Raw genomic sequence first — 19433 nt, forward strand, 5'->3', positions numbered from 1 at the left:
CAGCACCAGAAGGCTAACATGGGTGAATTGTTTTAATTATTGCTTAACCCTCCAGTTTAGGAGTAATGAAATCAAAACAAAAGCATTCATTATTACCTTTCTTGGAAGACACTGTCACAGTTCTCACCACTGTCCGGACATTTTCCTCTTCTGGAGCAGGAAAAATCATAGAATCAACGGGACGAAGAGAAGATCTTGAAGAACCTTCTGTTCAGAGCAACCAAAACGTAAGGAAGTTTACCCAACATAAAAAACTATCACAAAGAACAAAAAACTTTAAATGATTTGTTACTGTCAAAAATACAGCAAGCAGAGCATGTAAAGAAGAGAGGTGACTAATTTGCCTCTGGTTGCCCTTTGGACTCCCATTTAGAATACCAGCTGGCTGAGAATCAGGTTGCTTTATGCCCCCAGCTAAAAATGGAAGTCTGTCCCTCAAGCAGCTCCCAGTCACCATCACCTGCCGTGAACAGGATAAGAAAGTAGGCAATATTAACTCACCACCGTGTCTCTTATTTTTTTCCTTCATCTTCTGCCATTTGATTTCCTCAAGTGTTTTTATTCCAAAATTCAGATTGCCCTCTGAAAACAGGAAACAGTTCATGAGACAGGCTTAGAGGCACTCACTGAGGACCACAGGTCCTCAGGCTTCTTAGCGCTCAGGAACTTTCTGAAGTATTTCGAATAAAGCCTGTCAACACTCCTCACAAGTGAAAGAGCCATAGAACCAATGGCATTTTGCCCCTCCTTTCATCCTTCAGGGTTCAAAATGTAGTTTTAATTTTAATCCATTTACACAATATTAGATCCCTCTATCGTTAGATATGGCTTATCAGCAGTGGTTGCAAGGCTGCACGTGCAGCCATTTAAACTCCATGCTGTGGCCCTGTTTTGTTCTCCAAAAGTAAAGAAAAGGAGTTCACCTTTCTGACCCAATGGGCACATGATGGTATTAATGGCAGAAATGAGATCATGGAAATAACCGACTCCATTCAGCACCCCTACATTTTGTTGTGTTTTTACACCACGCTGCTTTTGACTTAACTGTCAAGTTCTTCTGATTTATCCTACTAAGGTGCTGGCATACCTTGTTTAGTAGTAATAGAACTGCCTTTCCGAGTGGAAATCACCCGTAATCCATTTTTGCCTTCCGCAGCTGGATGCTGGACGGGAGTTTTAGTTTCTTCTCCTTCCTCAGAAAGTTGGTCTGAAGGGGAAAAATCGATTCAGTTATGCATAGACCAGGTTGGTCGTGATTACGTAGCTCATGCAGTGACACTTCAGCCCATGGTTCATATAAAAAACTTTGTTGCTGTTTTTTGTTTGTTTGTTTGTTTGTTTGTTTGTTTGTTTTTAAACAGCTACACTGACCTGATGAACTCCTAAGTAGAATACACTAGGACAAAACATCTAGGACTCTAGATTCTCTCTGCAGCTTTAACTACTACACAACACATTGCTCTTCAGACAGAAAAAAGAAATTTCCTTCCTAGTTTCACATAGAACTTTACACAAAAGACCAGCTAAAGCCAGGAGTGGTTCTAAGCTTTCCTCCAACGTTTCAGCTTCTGTCCACTGACTGCCAGACAAAGCCACCAGTGACCTGGCCAGACTGCCTGCCCTATCGCTAGTCAGACCTCAGGTCATCTGTGATTTATACACTCATTTACAGCACAGATTCCTTCCAAGAACCAAAGATTTAACACATTCATTTACAGCACAAATTCCTTCCAAGAACCAAAGATTTAACACATTCATTTACAGCACAAATTCCTTCAAGAACCAAAGATTTAACACATTCATTTACAGCACAAATTCCTTCAAGAAACAAAGATTTACACAATCATTTACAGCACAAATTCCTTCCAAGAACCAAAACATGCTCACCATCATCATCTTCATCATCATCTGCAGCATTGATTACAACTGGAGGGTGTGTAGGGCTTGGGACATTTTCAGAGTTTTCCACTTTCGTCACCCCCTTAGCTGTGGAGAGGGATTTGACTGGACAGAAAGTTTGTTTTGCTGCAGTGACATCTGAGCCACTTTCAGATCATCGTCCGCGCACTCAGGCGGACTTGGCAGTGTAGCTAGAGGAAGACGAGGATCATCGGTAATATGGCAGTTTAAAACTTTGACCACAATGCAAAGAGATGGTAGCAAAGGCAGATAACCCGCACAGACAACGAATTCAGCATCTCCTTTTGCCCATCCCATCACTGCTTACACCGTGAACAATGATTTCCCTTCCAACAACAACACATCTCCCTACCACCCAGCAAAAGAGGAAACAACAGGAAGCAAACTGCAAGGCAAACATCACACAAAGCAAAGAGAAGCTGAGCACGAAAGCAGAAAACAAACACCAGCAGTACACTCGGTGCAGTACACCTATGACTGCAGACCTTTTCCTGCCCTCACAAATGAACAGTTACCTGACGCCCCCTACAGGATTGGCACCCACTAAGTAATACTCAAAATTAATTCTTCAGCGCTTAAAGAAAAAGGACCTAAACTCACTCTTGCTTGGTGGTAAGAATTGTCCATCGATGTAACGTCCCTTTGCATGATGAAAAGCACAGTTGGCTTTCTGACAGCCTCCCGGCTGCTTCTCCCAGTAGCAAGGAATCTCACTGCGCTTTTTCTGAAGACAGAAAGAAAGAAAAGCTCGTGATAACATGCACCTGAGGCTTGCAAAGAGATGCACAGCTCCAGATCGTGACAGCTGTCACAACACAGTGCTGAAACAGCATTCCAAAGGTCAGTTTCTCAGTTAAGTGTAGTATTTCTGGGCATATTCACAAAGTTTGCATAAGCTGTAACCACTATGCACATTTAGTTTGGTCATCACTCAGTTTGAGAAGACAGGCACTCTCAGACATCACTTGAGGGTGGCTTAAACTAATACACCTAGGATTATACTAGGATTATTCAGAGGGAAAAAGAACATCTGAAATTGCCTAGGTTAACCCTGTCTAGAACTACTTCTTGGAGACTTAGTTCTGCTGCACCTTTAACTTTCCCCACTTCCTACCCCAGGCAGCTACAACAGCGTTATCTGAAGGACTGTGGGTCAGAAGACACCTGATAGTTCATTATCAAGCCTGCTCCCATGAGGATAGAACAGCCTGTTTATTACCCCCCTGCTCCAGCACGTTTTAGCAGTCTATTTAACAGCTATTCTGCATCTCTTGAGAAAACTGTCAGCATCTAATAAAAAAAAATAAACAAATATCTTGCTAAGACATACCTAAGGCATTGATTTTATTTCCCTCTGCTTCCTCCCACCCCCTCTCTTGGTAACAGAAACCAGTATGATTTTGAAGCAAACAAATCTATCCTGCAAAAGCACAATCAGTACACCTACGGCACTGAAAAATGCTTTTGTGGATTTATTTTGAGAACACATTGTTAGGCACTCACGTCAATTTCCATGTGTCTGAATCGGCAGACATTCCTGAAACAACGACCCTCCTGCCACAGCTTGCAGACCGTCTCATTGCCCAGAGCAGCTTCGCAGTGGCGGTAGGCACATTTGTCTCCCTGGAACCAAAAGGAAACCAACAAGGAAAATAGAGTACAGCCTCAAAAATGGCCATGCTGCTGCCTAATGGTGCTACAACTGAATTCACAATCTATCTGGTTCTCAAGTTAACCAAAGACCAGTGTGCTTCCTCCTCCTAATCTACTCCTTCCTGAAAAAAAGGGGGAAAAAAAGCAAAGCAAAGGAAAGCCAGCCATACCTTGCTACAGGTAGAATAGAAATAGAAGTAGCAATCGTCTCCTTGTTTAGACATGCCGACGAGTTCTGCTAACAAGCTCGGGTTCTCTCCACAGGGACTTCCTCTGCTCTTGGAGAGAGCTGTCTTCACCCTTGCTTGGGCTGAAAGTCTTCTACTGGCTTGTGATCAGTGAAATCTTCTTTTTAAAAGTAACCCGAAAGAAAGTAACAAGTGAAAAATAATGAGGAACAAACATTTTTCCAGCTTTCTTCAGTTAATCAAATCAAGTTATCAGTCTCTCAAAGAGAGCAAAGCCTTGAAATCAGCTGTTACATGAACTAACTAAATATTAAAGTTCTGTAAAGCTGCCAGGAGCTTTGTCAGCAAGCGTTCTCTTCCACATCCTCAATAATATGACTTGGAGCACATCTGGAAGCCTGAAAACGGAGTCACTCCTTAAAAAACCACCTGATGATACATGCAAGTCAATAATCAACTATGGCTACAAATAACTTCTCTAGAACACAGTTAGGACGCATTAAACAGCACGTTCCAGGCCCTGTGGGTCTTCGATTTCACCTACCTGGACAACCTCAGCAAAGTTATCGATCTTCAAAGGCTTCCAGTTAACTGCTCCTGTAGGCCGAACCAAGACTGAATCCGTGAATTAATAATAAAGGGGTAGGAAGAATTTTCCTCCTCACTTTGCCAAGGGAACCTCTCATCCACAATTCAAACAAAGGATGCGCTTTTAAACAGCTTATAACTAAGAGAGGAAGCAAGTCCATTTGAATGCTCTCTCAGACTGGATGCAGCCACGGTTAGTTAGCTCTTCAAAAAAATAAAAACCAAAAACCAAAACAAAACAAAAACAAAAAAAAAAAAAAAACAGCGCATTTAGAGATGAACTCGTGATTCAAAGTGGCTGCAAAAATGAGGCTCCATCTTCCACAGCCGGACAATTTAACTTTTTTTTTCTTTTTTTTTTTTTAATTTAAAATTCAGCATGTTCCAATCTCTGGTCTTCAAGATTTCTTCACCTATTAAGAAAACACAAAAACCTTTCCCCGTCTTTATTACCTGTACAGCAAAAAACATACCAGTGCATCTAAATCCACAGATGTGCATACGCATACACACATCTGTGTTTATACACACACGAGGAGGGAGTGAGAGAAAGTTAGCGAGAGCGACACTGAAAATCAGAATTTTTGCCTTTTCGACACAGAGAGCGCGTAAAAATTCTCTCATTTTGAGGGAACTAGAAAAAAATGGAGGCTCTGCAAAAGATTTTGATGAGTATGCCTTCGAGGCCGATGCTTTGTAACATGAGGGATCTGGGGGCCAGCACACAAATATGCATACGGATGTACATGCATACAGGATAAACATATCTATACACACAAGCGTGCACAGTATATGTTGTATGATCTCCATATCGAGAACAACTCGTAGCCCTGATCAGACATGTAGAGTTGCAATCAATTAACAGCAGCAAGACAGCAGATCAAGGGTACAGCAAGCTTTGAGAGGCAGGGGAATGCTCACTTTGCCAGTGGCACGGCTGCATGATACCAAGGATTTTGAATTACTTTGATTTTTTGGAAGCAATTTGGTTTTTCTTTCTGCGCTGTAGCTGTGGTGGTTTTACCGTGCTGGGCAGCTAAACCCCACAACCGCTCTCTCACTCCCCCTCCTTTAGATGAGGAGGGGGAGAAGTAAAGCAAAGAACAACTCACGGGTTGAGATAAGGATAATTTAATTAAAGGGAAAAAATTATAATAATTAAATAAAGACTACCATGAACTAAACAATTTAACTAAGGGGAAATAAAAAGGGAAAGGGGAAAAGGGAGGGGAAAAGGAAAAATAAAAAGAAGGGAGGAAAACAAACAAACAAAATAAATGAAGGCTATATGGAAGTGCAGAGGAAAGAAATTACTCTCTACTTCCCACAAATGAGCCATGATTGACCACGTCCTTGAAGCAAGGCCTCAACGCACGCAGCCGGTGTTCGAGAGGAGGACCGACGTTTTCCCAACGAGAGCCCACCCCTCCCCTCTTCTTCCTGTTTCCACCTTTTATTGCTGAGTGGGACATCACATGGTATGGAATATCCCTTTGATTGGTTTAGGTCAGCTGCCCTAGTGATGTTTCTCTCCTCACCTTTTTGCCCACCCCCTAGGAGGGTTAGAGAAAGGCCCAATGCTGTGCCACTGCTGCTCAGCAGTACACACAACACTGGTGTGATAACACTGCTGTTCCAGCTACAAGTACAGAGTACGGCACTGTATGGGCTGCTGCCGGGAAAGTAAACATTCCAGCCAGACCCAGTACAGTAGCAAATACCACAGGTTTGCCATCACGTGCTGTTCCCTAATCCATATATCCATCATCAGCCATTGCTGCAGGATCATGAAAGGTTAGAGAAGACGACTTAGGTCCAATTTAACAGCCAATGAGTTTTCGATGAGCAGAGCTGCAACAGATTTTATTTCGCCACAAGCATTTTTTTTTCTTTTTTTCTGATATGAAGTCAGAAATTTTGATTTTTTTTTTTTTTAAAGACACTAAATGTCACAAAACCTGCAACCAGACCAGATAAAGTTCAATTCAGAGTGATTCTGAATCCTTTCATTAAAACGCTGCACATTTCTGTGCAAATTATTTCTGACTCTTCTGGACAAAAGTGGATGAAATAGTTCTTACAAATTAATAATAAAAGGTTGGAAGCTTTTACTCACACAAACACTAGTGAATTTTCCAGGAAATATTGTTTTGGCAGGGAATTTTCCCAAATCTAAAATAAAGAGAGGAAAAGTTGGGTTCTCATATTAGTTACTGCTTTTGACTGCTGGACAAAGGGAATAAAAACAGTAGTTAAGTGCAAGGTTTCCTTCTCTCCTTTAGTATGGATAGGAATCGTCACTTCGGACCTTTAGCACCTTCAGAAACACACCCAGTGCCATGCAGGTTCCTCTGCAGCTACTTCTAACAATTACTGGTGCTCCTTAGCATGGAAGTTTGACTCAAAACACTCTCCAGATTTAGCTCTTTTGACTGCCCAAGGAGCTCATCATTTTGCTTGTTGCCTTCCATTTTCCTGAACACACCGGGAACGCTGTTCAGAATCTGAATGGATCTGGTCTAAGGAATGGGAAGAAAGCAAAACCAACGATACCTTGCAGTATTCCAAATTCCAAAAAAGCAGTCTCATTTTAAAAAGGACCTCAAAAGCTTTTTTTTTTTTTAAACTGACATCTGCCAACATAGCAATCCAAGCGCTAAACCAACTGAAGTTGCCCCTGAAAGCCTGAATAAAAATGAGTAACTCTGGTGCACTCAGCAGGTCTGTAATAGAAGTTGGTAAGGGTTTTAGATTTCTTTTTTTTTGCTCCAGGGTGCTGGTAAAATTTTTGCATTAAGAGATTTTGAACCTTTTGTACCAAAGAATTAGAGATGCGCTACAGTGCCAGTAGCTGGGGGTCTGGAAATACACACCAACAAGTGTCATAAGCTTTGCCTTTGCTGAAGGAAGATGAATAGTACAAAGAAAATCTGTCTAGTTTGTTTTACAGGCTTGTCTTTCTCAGTACGGAACAAACTGACCTCCCTGGTCTAACTTTGCAGTGCCTATTCTGCCTTTGTCCTGCAGAGAAGAGCAAGAAAGGAACAAATCTATTTTTGCACCCCAAAAACGCATTAGAGGAGGATTATCACACCCACCTAAGGGTACTTCCTTGTTTGTTTATAAAGCACAAAGCATTTCTCTTGGACAGTCTCTGTTGCTGGCCTCTTTTGTGCCTTCCATTTATAATAAAGATATTAAGATGCTTACCCCTTGCTTGTTTTTTTTTTTTATTTGTTTGTTTGTTTGTTTTTGTTTTTTTTAAAGAACAGTGGAAGTGGAGAGTCGGATGACAAGCAAGAACAAACACTAGAAACTCCTTGTTCTGCCCCTGCTTTTTAATCACCCAGCATCACCCCGGCTGCAAAACAGCCTCTGCTGATTTACCTGCTTGTTAAAGCACCCCACAGGCTGCAAGTGCGGTGTGCTAGGTGTCAAGTTATATTTAACGGTGCACACGTAACCATTCATCTTCCCACAGTCGAAGCACAGAACAGCCTCTTGCTAACACAACTCATCCCTGCTGCTGCAAGAAACCTCATGGCCTGCAGGAAAACCTCAAGCTAAGAGTTCCAAAGCAAAAGCAGAAAACGCATCATTTGTACTCTTTCTATTTGAGGGAATTCTAGCTGCTAAATGCTGCCTACATCTGAGGGCACGTTCTGAGGCTGCCGGGAAGGACACTCAACACCCACTGACAGCAGGAGTGCAAAGATGCCAGCCAAGAAGGCAAAGGTTAGAGCTGAACGCTGCCTCAGCTTCCTCCAGCAGCCAGCTGGGGGTCACCTTTCACCACGCTCTCTGAGACTCGGAGCCCCGAGTTACCGCAGCCGCCACGTACAGCTGCTCCTTGCTGGCCCAAACTATTTGAAGAGTCTTCAGACTTCAGGGACCTGTTTTACGACAGCCTCAAGATCAAATTCATCTGTTCCTGAAGGCGCTGATCGTCCTGCTGTTTCTGTAGCTGTCAAAGAACAATCCTGAACTGAGGCACTCGTCTGATCAAACAGTGCTTCGGCACAGATTTGTCTTTAGCTTGACACATCAAGGTGAAGAGGAATCGATTCTTGCAAGCAACCTCTCAAGCAGGGATCTAATAAGGTGACCAAAACGACAGATCTGTTGTGCAGATCTGAGCACGTCACTCTGCAGGGAATCACTTTCAAGCCTAAGATGTTTCACCCATCTCCCTGCCCCAGAGCGACACAAGGAAAGCTCTTAAGCAATTGCTAGCCTCTCCTCAGTGCTCACGAGTCCCAAATCACTAATTTTACAATATATAAACCATGGCAGCTGGCACCTAGTTGGCACACGGTGACACTGCACACGTTGGCAGTGCTGTCAGGAGCTGGAAAGTCAGGGGTGAGGGGGTTAAGGGAAAACCACACATCAGTTTAGCAACTTGGCTCCCGTAGGATACTTCCTACGGCAGGAGTTTTAGCAAAGTCCCTCCCTCAGAGGGACCTGCTGGCTAATTAAAACAGGACTTCTGCTGGAGCAGTCAGAAGGCAGCAGGGTATCAGGAGATATCCAGTGGGCATCACCGTCAGCCTGTGGCAGTTTGGGGTCCAGGTATCAGTGGTTATGCGTGGTTTTCTCTGCTTCACTTTCTCCAAAGCTGTGAAAAAATAGTTCTTTTACAGCACTGTACAGTCACACGTTACGGATGGAACCAGCTGCATCAACTTCCAGTACGACGGTGTTGGAAAAAGGTGCCTTTGGTGGTCAGGAGCACAACAGCTCTGGTGAGGTGTTATTTAAGTGTGTTCTTACATCTGAGTTTCCTCATAGCAGTATGTAGCTGAGGGGGTCCAGGTTTCCCAGGTAAGATTGATGTTTTTTCTCCTACCAAGCACCAGCTCAGTATACAAAGCTCTGTTAATAACACCCAAGCGTGTAGATGTTAAACTGAAACTGCTTTTAAACCTATTTGTTGTTACGAAAATAGCTTCATACACCATCTTCACAGGGTAAAAATTCACATGGAAGGACAAAAAAACCCAGAAGCGCTTCCTGAGCTTCAGTTTACCAACAGCACCATCGGATTTAGATCCTGGCCTGGCAGCCAGGATGCAGGGTCTGTAAGCATTGCTGCGATGTGCAAGTGCCAAGGCAGGTTTCTGGCCTGCCCTGAATAAAATACCTTTTTTTTTTAATACAAACAGCGTGCCAGGTACGCTGTAATGCCAATGTGCCAGCTCAATAGAGGATGTCAAACAACAGAGGCGTTTATCCTAATTTCTGGCATGAAAACACTTTTAACAGCATCCTTTTCATGAAGAAAACCCTCTCTATCTTCTCCAATGCTCCAGGATCTGCTGCAGCTGCAGCAGCCGCGCTGGTACAACCCACATCTTTGCCAAATCTTTTCAATAATTGTGCTTTACCTCGGCAATGTTGAGGTCACTCCTCTTCCTCCTCCAGCTGAGCAAGCAGCTCGCTGGCTCTGCCACACCGCAGGTGCGGAAGCGAAAGCTGGGAACACAGGAGTCAAACTCTCAGTGCTCACAAAGCCACCAGGGCAGAGGGCTGACACAGAGGCACCCCGGATCCGCTCTCCCTCCCCGCTGCGAGGCTCGCAGCAGCCCCAACCCGAAGCACACACAATGCTTCGCATGGTGAGGTCACCGCTGATTCTGAGTCCCCACGTGAGGATCTGCTTCACCACTCTCAACGTTGGTGTTGGTTTTTGATTTTTGTTTTTTTTTTTTTTTCTTTTAAACATTCTCAGCTTATGGGAAACCATCAGGTAAACCACAGATCGCTAGGGAAGAAGGCCCACACGAGGGAAGTCCGTGCTTTTCTTCCAGGCAGTGGCACGTGCTTTAACACGCCGCGTTCGACAAAGCAGCTCTCCCCGTTTTGCTCAGTGGCAACAGGCACGACTGCAACGCACACAGGTGTAGGCAGCACCTGCAGGTCCCAAACCCTTAACCCGTTTTTAGAGAGCACCAATTTTTTAAGTAGTGCTTTTCCCTTAATCCATGACCCCTTCTTTCCTTTATTTCTATCGGGTGGCTCTCCTCCATTTTCCTCCTCAGTGTCTGAGCAGACACTGGGAATCGTTTCCGGAGGAAGGGCACGGCTGAAGCTCCTCCATCTACTCTCCGAGAAAAGAGAGTATGTTAAAGAATACATCTTTCCTTTCTTTTCCCTTTTTTAAATACAATTTCTGAAATCAACGCTGCGGCCTGGCAGCAAATACCTACGGGACTAAAGGTGATTCCTCATCCTCACTGTAACGTTGTAGTTAACCTCCCAACGAACCCATCTCCCCAGGAAGCGGCCATTTGAGATGGGAAGGGGCAGAGCAAGAGGAAGCTCTCCTTAGCCTAGCTCTTCCCCCAACACCACCTCGCCACCCAGCACCAAATTCAATTCACCTGCTCCGCCCGATCACTCGAACGGGCGTCCGACGCTGGCACACGCCGCAGCGGTGGTTCTGACGTGCCTTAAATCACCTCTCCGCAGAATATCTCGGGTCTGTACGCTCAAATAACGCAGTATTTGAGAAATAACGCCCAGAGCTCACACTCTGAGTGCAGCCCAACAGCACCGAAGCACCGGTAGGCTAAACATTCCAAACCTGGCAACAAGGCTGACCCAAGCAACAGCACGGAACCCTTCTGCACCTTCAGCGTGGACATCAGCGTAAGGAAACACAGACCTCCTCGATCCAAATTTTAAGCGAGAAACGCAAAAGGTCACCCAACCGGCTTGTTTTCAGCAAGCTAAAGGAGAAATTAAGGCGACAACCGGGTGCATCCAGAGTTAGTCAGATCCTGAAGGCAGTTCCTTGGGGGAACGGAGGAGCAACGCGCCAGATGAGGGCTGCCTTACAGCGCACCCCTTAGAAGCACTGCTACGGAAGGAAGGCAGAAGGTTGGAACTCGAAAGAACTCGCAAGGCGCCCGTTAAGGGGGAAATCTTTCATTTTTTTCTCAGCAGAACCTCCCCTCTCCCTCCCCCCCCGCCCCCCCCATGAAGGCAGCCCGGGGACTCTTTGCTTCCTTAGGGAGAGGGCAGGGACGGGGCAGGGTGGTGGGACAGATGGCCAGAGGTTCGGATGGACGGACAGACAGCCGGACAGAGGGCCCAGCAAGGCCTGACGAAGGGCTCAGGAGCGGGAGGGAAGGGCAGGGCGAGGGGAAAGGCAGAGAAGTACAAATCTCTTTTTCCTTGTGATAACTTTTCTTGACCAAAAAACACGATTGTGAATGAGGCAAAATGAAAGATGTAACATGGGGACGTGCGGATACTCACGATGATGCAGCCTTCTATCCGCATGTTCACCTGCTCATAGAGCCACACCTGGATCCTCGACCTCTGCAGAACGAAGGAGGAGAGTAAGTCGGGCCACAAACACTGAGCACTTTTGTTCTCTCATGTGTTCAGAAATACCTGCTAGCCACAGCCACGACAGCTCCCAAACGCTCCGAGGAGCAACTCTCAGGGGCAGTTCCAATGTGCAATCTGACATTTGAGCGTTATACCATCGGGTGAATACTACACGTTTGGTGAAGAACACGTTTCCAGTCACAAGGGAACACCCCTGCACGCCCGGCTACACGAGGGGGAAATGCCGGGCTCCTTGTGCCCACCAGCACACCGCACAGCTCTCCATCCCCCACAAACCCGTCCCGGGACACAGCCAGGAGCCGAAAACTCACCGAGGGGAATCCCCAGACCCTCCCCACTCCCCCCACACTCCCCAAATCCCCATCCCCGCCCCCTCCCCGCGGTACTCACGTTCTGCAGGTAGCGGAAGATGAGGTTCTGGGGCGCTGCGTTAAGGGCTCAGCACGGGGACGACAGTTCCGGGCTCGGGACAAGGCCCCAAACCCCACAGCGAGGCCTCAGGGCCCCGCGACAAGGCCTCAAGGCCCGGGCCGAGCCCCCTGAGGTCCGAGCCGCCCCCCACCCACCTCCCCGGCACCCCCCAGCCGCAGGAAGGATACGATGGGCTGCACCATCACCTTCTGCACCTTCTGGCCCTGCCCGCGGTACGCCATGGCTGCTGCCGCCTCGCCGCTCCCGCTCCCAGCACCGCAGGCAGAAGAGGCGAAGGCTGATGGTAGAACAGGGCTTCTTGGGGTGAAGGGAAAGCGAGGGCAGGTGGGCGCAGTCTCTGAGCTCTCCTCCTCCTGAGTTTGCTTTTTCTCCCCCATTTCTGAGCCGGCAGAAGTCCCCGTGAAGTCCTTCGGCACGATGAAGGCCTGCGTGAGCTCCAGCAGCAGTTTCGTCGGCGGAGGTTTTCCCTGGTGGGGCCGGGGCGTCACAGCACACACACACACACACACACACACAGAGACGCGTGGTTTTGTCCAAACATTAAGTATTTACAACAAATTCGACAAGCGCTTTTCCTCTGCCAGCAGCAAATGCCTGAGGGCCCCCACAGCTTCACAAATCATAGCGGGAAGTGCCTACCGTGCCGCGAAAAGTTCGGAAAATAATTCAAAATTGATCTGCTAGGGGAAAAAAAACGATGGCTGGTGGCAGGGTACACAATACACCCGAATCTCAGCTCTGTCCTCCGCAGGGTCAGTGCCCACGCCCAAGTGCGATGCTGATGGCACCCGAACATTTGCTGTAGCAGGCAGCAGAGCCAGCAGCTCAGGGGAGCAAGTTTTAAAACCAAGAGGCACTTAAACAACCCTTCATCGACCCTGTGACTGCGGCAGAGTCCCGACTGCTCGCCCCGGAGTCCTCACACAGGCAAAAAGCACCAACCAAAGCCTGGGGGAACTTTGGTATAGCACAAGAGAAGGGAGTGGGGGTAGTGGAGCCGCATGGCAGAGCTGCTGCTTTTCACCATTTGATCCTCCCTGATAATTGAAAGGAAGGCTGGGTGGGCTGACCCCCACCCCCATTCCTGGCAGCAAGTTTGGTCCACAACACACTGGAACAACGATTCTGCTCCCTCCCACCCCTACAGCTTCATCATCTGACACGGGTACAGTCAAAACAATGGCATACACGAGTAAAAGTCAAGAGTTGACATAGTAACTCCAGGATTTGGCTATCAACTGTCCGAGAAATCAGAACACCGAAGCTTCACAATGTGCCCAACATCGAGTTGTGCCAAGGGCGGAGGAAGGAAGAAGCTTTACATTTAAGCCTTCAGAGCATCGCTCCATCAGAAGATCGATTTGCAGCCACCATGGCGTGCCAATGGAGATCTTTCTGTGCCAAAAGAAGTGCTTTGTCCTCTCGATATCGAAGGTAACCACCTATAGTTACAGAATGGATGCACAAGACCTTAACTCTGACCAGCAGGGAAATTTAGGACAACTGAGGGCAGATCCTGCCAATTTCTACCACTTCGGACTGTGCTTTAAGTCTCATTGCAAAGCCTCAGTTAGAAAAAGGATCACCTCGGGGTATCCAACAAGAAGAACAGTTTTAATTTTTTTTTTTTTTTTTTTAATTATACCCTAGGACTACGCAGTTCAACTGTCAATCATCTCGGAGAGTTCAAGGAGGAGGTCATCCTCGTCCTTCCCTGGGTCTAAGTCGATTTCGGCTTCCAGTCTGCCTCCTGAGATTTCCCAAAGTAGCTTCTCAAAATCTTCATCCGCAGATAAGGGCACGTTCCCTGTGGAACTCAGCCAGCGTGTCCGTGCCTCTTCTGGCTGGGAAGAAGCTGAGGTCGAGGTCTCGAGATCCATCTCCATCTGCTCCTCAAATCTTTCCGGGCTTCCAAGACGCACTTCAGGTCTTGGGAGAGCAAGAAAGAACAATCAGGATATGCCATTTCTTAACGGGAAATCCCTTTCCTGCAAACCGGCTCTTAAAACTGTAGGCAAGCCCTCCTATGCTTCAATCTTACACAGGGATTGTTATCAATCAACCCAGGGCTACATTTAGAGCCCGATGTGTTACCAGGTACATTTTTCAGTCTGGGGGTTTATCTGTGAAGCCAGGGCACCTGGAGTTGAGGTGGCATTCTTGAGGACCAAAAGGCAGAGGACACTACTCATCATCTATCACCTCACGAGGAAGTAGAACTTCACCTCATCCTCGTTCAGGTATTCAGACAACCCAAGAAGTCACCGGAAAGCTGTGCTGACTTGCAGCATTTCAAGAAAGCCTAATTAAGCAATCCTGCTAGCTGCTACAAAGTGGTTTCAGGTGACTTATTCCTTTGATGGATTTTGGCTTCAATTATCTCAGAACCCTCATTTTTTCCCACATGTGACAGAACTTATGTTTCCCTGGGGATATACACTGATTAAGAAAAAGAACAAGTTGGGGTTGTCACCTGTTTTGGGGATTTTCTTCAAGTCTGATGGCTGGGACGTGCTCCGGCACGTCTGAAACACCCTAGAAAGCAGCAAAACAGTATTTATGACACATGGGTAAAAGATTCCTTAATAGCTTTTTCCTCCACACTGCTTCTCCTCTGGCATTGCGGAGCCGTGGCCAAAATACAAAACCAAGGTGCTCCTGAAGAAAGTTCACATTCACCTGGAGGTTACTCACGATCTGGTGTCTTTTAAGAACATGGCATTAACGGACAAAATCCCCCACACCAGAGAAATCACAGCATCAGAGTACCGCTTAAAGAGTGCCATTCATCTCATAAATACAGAAGGGTTCTACAAGCATCCTGGAGACAGCTACTGGATTTCAAAGGAAACAGAAGGCCTGCAGAACGTTTGAGTTTTCCACCTTTTCAAATAGAGGAGGGTAGAAATTTAACAAGGGATCCATCGCTGCATTAGCCCCTGGCCTTACCATGGCTGCTTTTCTGGCTGGAGGTCCCATCATGTCAGCATCAAAGGCAGTCTGTAGTTCCACAGCTGCTATGGCAGACGGGTAACTCCCAGGTGCCTTACGTTTCAGTGCCTTCTTCTTGGGGAAAGTGACTTTCCCACACGAAGGCTTCGCAGATGTCATAAAGTTGGCTAGAGTAAAAGGAAGAGAGAACTGATACAGTCTTGCTCTGCCTCAGGAAAAATCCAGGTTCTCTTAATCATTTCCACAGTCCTTCTACACACTTAAATGCATTTGGCCAGCACAATTACACCGCCATTGCCTGGATTCTCAGGAATCTTTTCCACATAGTAAACTCTGTCTACCAACAAGCCATACAAAGGAACAAAGAAACCGAAGAGCTACAGTAAATAATAATCCAGGACAAGGGAAACCTCAGACACATAGCAATCCTAAGTGCAAGCTAGGTTCACAAATATAGACAGCTTTTATATTTAAAGTCCTGCTCCCGCTAGGAAAGGAAAAAGCAGCAGTTATAGTAGGACAAGAGTGTATGCAACTCTTGTACCAGCTTCCTCTCCCTTGCAGTGATGTCCCACAGTTAAGTTGTTCTACAAAGTCCACATTTGTAGTGTCATTTTCTAGTCTCCCGTTCCTTACCTAACATCTGGCTGGCAGGAAAAGAAACAAACTAAGAAAAAGAAAGTACACCCTTCGCTTCGTAGCACTGCGTGGCAAAATGCACCCAGCCAGAGTTACAGCATGAGAATTGTCATCTTCTGTCTGTATTTCAGAAGACAACCTAAGTAACTCTTAACCTTCAACACTTACTTTTAGCTTCCTGGCCCTGAAATTGAGCTGCCACTTTCCCTGCTGGTTCAGTATTAAAGAAGCCAGCAGTAGATTTGACAGCAGCTTCCTCCTGCCGAAGCTTCTCTTGTTGTTCTCTCTGTTGCCACTTCTCCCACCGTCTCTCTTCAAAGCTCTTCTCTGGACATTTACGAGTTCCACTCTGCTGAGTGGGCTAGAAGGAAAGAAAAGTAGTGCATGAGTAGGACAAAAAAAATAAATAAAATCCGTGGAGATTTCGTTAAGAAAATCTGATCAGCAATCCCTCCAAAATGGTCTTGATGTGGAACAGCATATTAATCTCGTTCAGGTTACTGTTGGTTTTTTTGTTTGTTTGTTTGTTTGCTTTTTTTCCCATAAAATTCTGCCTGTAACAAGAGCCATGCTTTACTATGGACGCAGTCTCACATATCTGCAATATCCACTATGGCAAGCTTCTTTAAACAGCTACGGTGTTCTGCTGTACATCTATTTATCACATTCTTTTTAAGCAGCAGAAAGTCATACAAGTTCCCCTACACAGTATCCACTGACAGATTGATTTCCTTGAACACAGAACTCTGGCCTTCTGTATTAAATCCTTCATGTCTGACAGATCAAGTCAGTAAGAACAAAAAGAATTCCCTCCACGTTAACTGTGTAGATTTCAGCTGGTGCTAACAGGGTTTCTTTCTTGCTGTGGTATAAACAGACTGATTCCAAGTTTGAGGATTACAGAGTTGTCTGGAAATGCTGCTGGCGATAGGATTTAGACTGCACTGCAGCTCCTACCAGCTGCTGAAGGGTAAGAACACACTCAAGAGGGTGGCACACGGTGAGTAACAAAACTTGTCAGAATTATCAGAAATTGTACGAATGTATGTGTGTCTTCACAGAGGACTCACCTGTACATCAGGTCCAGAGGAAAGTTTAGGAAAAGGCCGGTTCAATTCCACTGCCTTCTTTTCTTCTTTTTCAGGTGCTTTAAAAAAAGACAAAAAAAAGTGTTGTCAACGGCAGAAATAAAGAAAGCTGGGTACTTGTTTCCTTTGTGCATTTATTTCCTTGTGTCCCATGAGAGAGAGAGAGAAAGGCTACAATGTGCAAGCCATTCAGCATTTATCCATGAAGCAGATCCTGAGCAAACTGAACTTGCTCAATATGGGAAGCACCTCACTGGGGCAGGCATTAAAGCATCTTATTACCTGTTAGTTTTGTGCTCCATAAAGATTTCTGCTCTGCTGGGGCAGGTCCGGGTTGTGCTGAGGGAGCTGGCACATCTCCTTCACTCTGCTGCATCCGCAGAGCTTTCTCACGCTTTATTTCTTCCAAGGTTTTAACACGCACTTCTCCTTCTGGCTTGACTTTTCCTGCCGGCTCCTTCGCCTGCCCTTTGCTGGGCCCGGACAGAGCGAGCTGCTTCTTGGACTCACCCTGAATTTTGCTCTTGCTATGGCATTCTCCTGCTTTTTTCTTCTCTTCTACCAAGCGATTATTCTTTTTTTCAGACAAGGCTTCAGAGAAAGTTTGCATGCGACCTGCACGAGCAGCTCTTGCCCCTGCGCTGGAATCTTCAGTTTTACCGTGCCCTTCAGCCTCGGCTTTGGCTTGAGGTTCGCGTCTCTGAAGAGCTTTCTCACGACGGATTTCCTCCAGTGTTTTCACATGGATCTCTCCCATCGGCTTAGCAGCCTTCCCTGTCATCATCAAGAAATGAGGAGAAGCACCAACATTTAAAGAGAGTCCAGCAATATTTTAAGTCTCCAAAATTTGTCAGAGCACTAAGGAAAACTCATCTTGAGCGTTCCCAATAATGCATCTTAGAACAATATCCTTAGAACAACATTCTCCTCCTCCTCTGAGCCACTTGTATTTTGAAGACCAGCCCTATCCAGAGAGAACTGCTACACAGAAATGCTGCTTTACTTTATTACTTTTTCAGACTGCATTTCAAATTCCTGCTCCTGGCAGTGGTTCTATTCTAATTGTACGTAACGGTTCACAGAAGCAGCTAAAAACCTCGACAAGGCACAAGTAGAAAATAAACACACACCTAGAGCCAGAGTTCTGATAGTGGCTGTCAGAAGAGCTTCAGCACTCAACCAAGAGGCGTCAGTTCTTTGTTTTCGTTTAAATTAGTTTGTAGGGATGTATGAAAGCAGTCCAAGTTTGTGGAAAGGAAGGAGGAGAAAGCATATTTAAGATCTAGCTGTTACCTCTCTCAGTACTGGTCTGTTTAGGAGGTAATCCCAGCCTGTCCTTCAGAGACTTGGGAACTCGAACTGCAAAACAGAAAAAGAACGAATTAGGGAGGCTGCATAATGTCAACTTCAGGTTCACATTTCAAAACAAGACAGGAAAGGTAACTTTGAATCCCAGTGATTATGACCTCAGCCAACATGCAAAAAGAAACATCACTGGAAAAGGACAAACAGAAAGACTAAATACGAAACCCAGGAATCCAATCCAGATGCCCGTTTAGTACCTGTCTCTCTCTTGGGTGCTTTGTCAGCATTTCCCGGAGCCTCTACCTTCTTCCCCAGCCTTTCAGCAAGGCTGCGCTTCACTGGAAGGCTGCCTACATCATCTTCAGAGAAAACAAGGAATATTGTAAGAACTTTTCTTTGCAGGAAGGTTTGAGAACAGTTAACAATAAGCTTCTCTTTTTCAAGCATATTTTCATAGAATTGCCTTTCAGCTGCTAAATGATTTATTTTTTTTTTTTTCCGTTTCTGCCGTCAACACAGATCTCCACTGCAATGTATTTTCCTTTCATACATCACAAATACTCTTTAATGCAGTCATATATAGAAGGCAGCACCTACGTAACAGCTCGTAAAAAGTTCTCACCCGCGGAGGCTTTCCGTTTTCCTTGTCTATCAGCAAGATCTACTCGAACCACAGGTTCCTCCCCTAAAACAAAAGGGAATTTTTTTTTCTATTTCACAGAAACCAGTAGCCAACAGAAATATTATCCTGTTAGCCCATGTCCAAAAAACCCTAGTCAGACACTGTTTTGACAGCTAAACCACACAAACTCATATTTTAACTATAATTAACATGGAAAAAAAATATTAATAGTCTCAGTGCTTGCTTCAAATTCCAGCTGAGATAGTAGAGAGTGAATCTGAGTCTGCTTGACACCTATACTTTGTGCAGAACAAAGCTGCATAAGCAAGCAGAATATTCTTAGGTGCAAATGCTGAGAAATATTCCTTTCTAAGGTGAATGTCTACGAGTAAAAGTACTTCCACACTTTTTTCCCTTTAAAAGGCATTTGCACAGCTCTAAACAATTTATACACAAACACCTGTCATACTGTGTCCACACCTGCCACTGTACGCCTCTTTAATGCTTCAGAAATTGCTTCTTATATAGCACTGGCTTCTACAGCTCGCTCTTCTCGTTACTCTTCTGTTTTTCAGTTACCCCCCTATTGGCATACTGACACTTTTTTTTTTCTCCTGCCACTGCACTTAACCTGAGCACCAAATCTTTCCAGTACAACCAGGGACTTTAAGCATAAAAGCACGTTTT

General features: G+C 45.5%; 3 protein-coding genes across 3 annotated transcripts; all 3 read right to left on the reverse strand.

The window, feature by feature from the left end:
* Positions 1-548: 548 nt before the first annotated feature.
* LOC311428603 (zinc finger CCCH domain-containing protein 11A-like) lies at positions 549-5778 on the reverse strand. Its single transcript, XM_084539968.1, has 8 exons — positions 5678-5778; positions 4306-4358; positions 3744-3921; positions 3424-3543; positions 2521-2644; positions 1888-2090; positions 1088-1207; positions 549-582 (listed from the first exon to the last, which is right to left on the reverse strand). Exons 3-6 carry the CDS (start codon positions 3795-3797, stop codon positions 1975-1977), a joined length of 414 nt encoding a protein of 137 aa, XP_084396094.1. The 5' UTR covers positions 3798-3921; positions 4306-4358; positions 5678-5778; the 3' UTR covers positions 549-582; positions 1088-1207; positions 1888-1974.
* A 5580-nt stretch (positions 5779-11358) lies between these two features.
* Positions 11359-12656, reverse strand: LOC311428605 (uncharacterized protein). The gene is made up of 3 exons (XM_084539970.1): positions 12308-12656; positions 12099-12125; positions 11359-11675 (listed from the first exon to the last, which is right to left on the reverse strand). The coding sequence occupies exons 1-3, from the start codon at positions 12515-12517 to the stop codon at positions 11361-11363; spliced, it is 552 nt and encodes a 183-aa protein (XP_084396096.1). The 5' UTR covers positions 12518-12656; the 3' UTR covers positions 11359-11360.
* Positions 12657-12664: 8 nt separating this feature from the next.
* On the reverse strand, positions 12665-18408 carry LOC311428604 (zinc finger CCCH domain-containing protein 11A-like). The gene is made up of 8 exons (XM_084539969.1): positions 18382-18408; positions 18113-18178; positions 17102-17593; positions 16802-16878; positions 15900-16092; positions 15090-15259; positions 14614-14675; positions 12665-14069 (listed from the first exon to the last, which is right to left on the reverse strand). The coding sequence occupies exons 3-8, from the start codon at positions 17574-17576 to the stop codon at positions 13802-13804; spliced, it is 1245 nt and encodes a 414-aa protein (XP_084396095.1). The 5' UTR covers positions 17577-17593; positions 18113-18178; positions 18382-18408; the 3' UTR covers positions 12665-13801.
* Between the last annotated feature and the right edge of the window lie 1025 nt (positions 18409-19433).

Source organism: Aythya ferina, assembly GCF_964211825.1.
Source record: "Aythya ferina genome assembly, contig: HAP1_SCAFFOLD_103, whole genome shotgun sequence".
Taxonomy (NCBI): domain Eukaryota; kingdom Metazoa; phylum Chordata; class Aves; order Anseriformes; family Anatidae; genus Aythya; species Aythya ferina.

Excerpts from the sequence above, each read along its gene's own strand:
- LOC311428603 (XM_084539968.1), bottom strand. The coding sequence starts at position 3,797 with ATGTCTAAACAAGGAGACGATTGCTACTTCTATTTCTATTCTACCTGT. Across the intron at positions 3,544-3,743 it reads TCTATTCTACCTGTAGCAAG|GGAGACAAATGTGCCTACCG; the intron begins GTATGGCTGGCT and ends TTTTGGTTCCAG. Across the intron at positions 2,091-2,520 it reads ATTCTTACCACCAAGCAAGA|CTACACTGCCAAGTCCGCCT; the intron begins GTGAGTTTAGGT and ends GTCTTCCTCTAG.
- LOC311428605 (XM_084539970.1), bottom strand. The coding sequence starts at position 12,517 with ATGGGGGAGAAAAAGCAAACTCAGGAGGAGGAGAGCTCAGAGACTGCG. Across the intron at positions 12,126-12,307 it reads AGGTGATGGTGCAGCCCATC|AACCTCATCTTCCGCTACCT; the intron begins GTATCCTTCCTG and ends GCAGCGCCCCAG. Across the intron at positions 11,676-12,098 it reads TCTTCCGCTACCTGCAGAAC|AGGTCGAGGATCCAGGTGTG; the intron begins GTGAGTACCGCG and ends TTCGTTCTGCAG.
- LOC311428604 (XM_084539969.1), bottom strand. The coding sequence starts at position 17,576 with ATGGGAGAGATCCATGTGAAAACACTGGAGGAAATCCGTCGTGAGAAA. Across the intron at positions 16,879-17,101 it reads ATGGAGCACAAAACTAACAG|CACCTGAAAAAGAAGAAAAG; the intron begins GTAATAAGATGC and ends CTTTTTTTAAAG. Across the intron at positions 15,260-15,899 it reads TCAGGGCCAGGAAGCTAAAA|CCAACTTTATGACATCTGCG; the intron begins GTAAGTGTTGAA and ends CTTTTACTCTAG.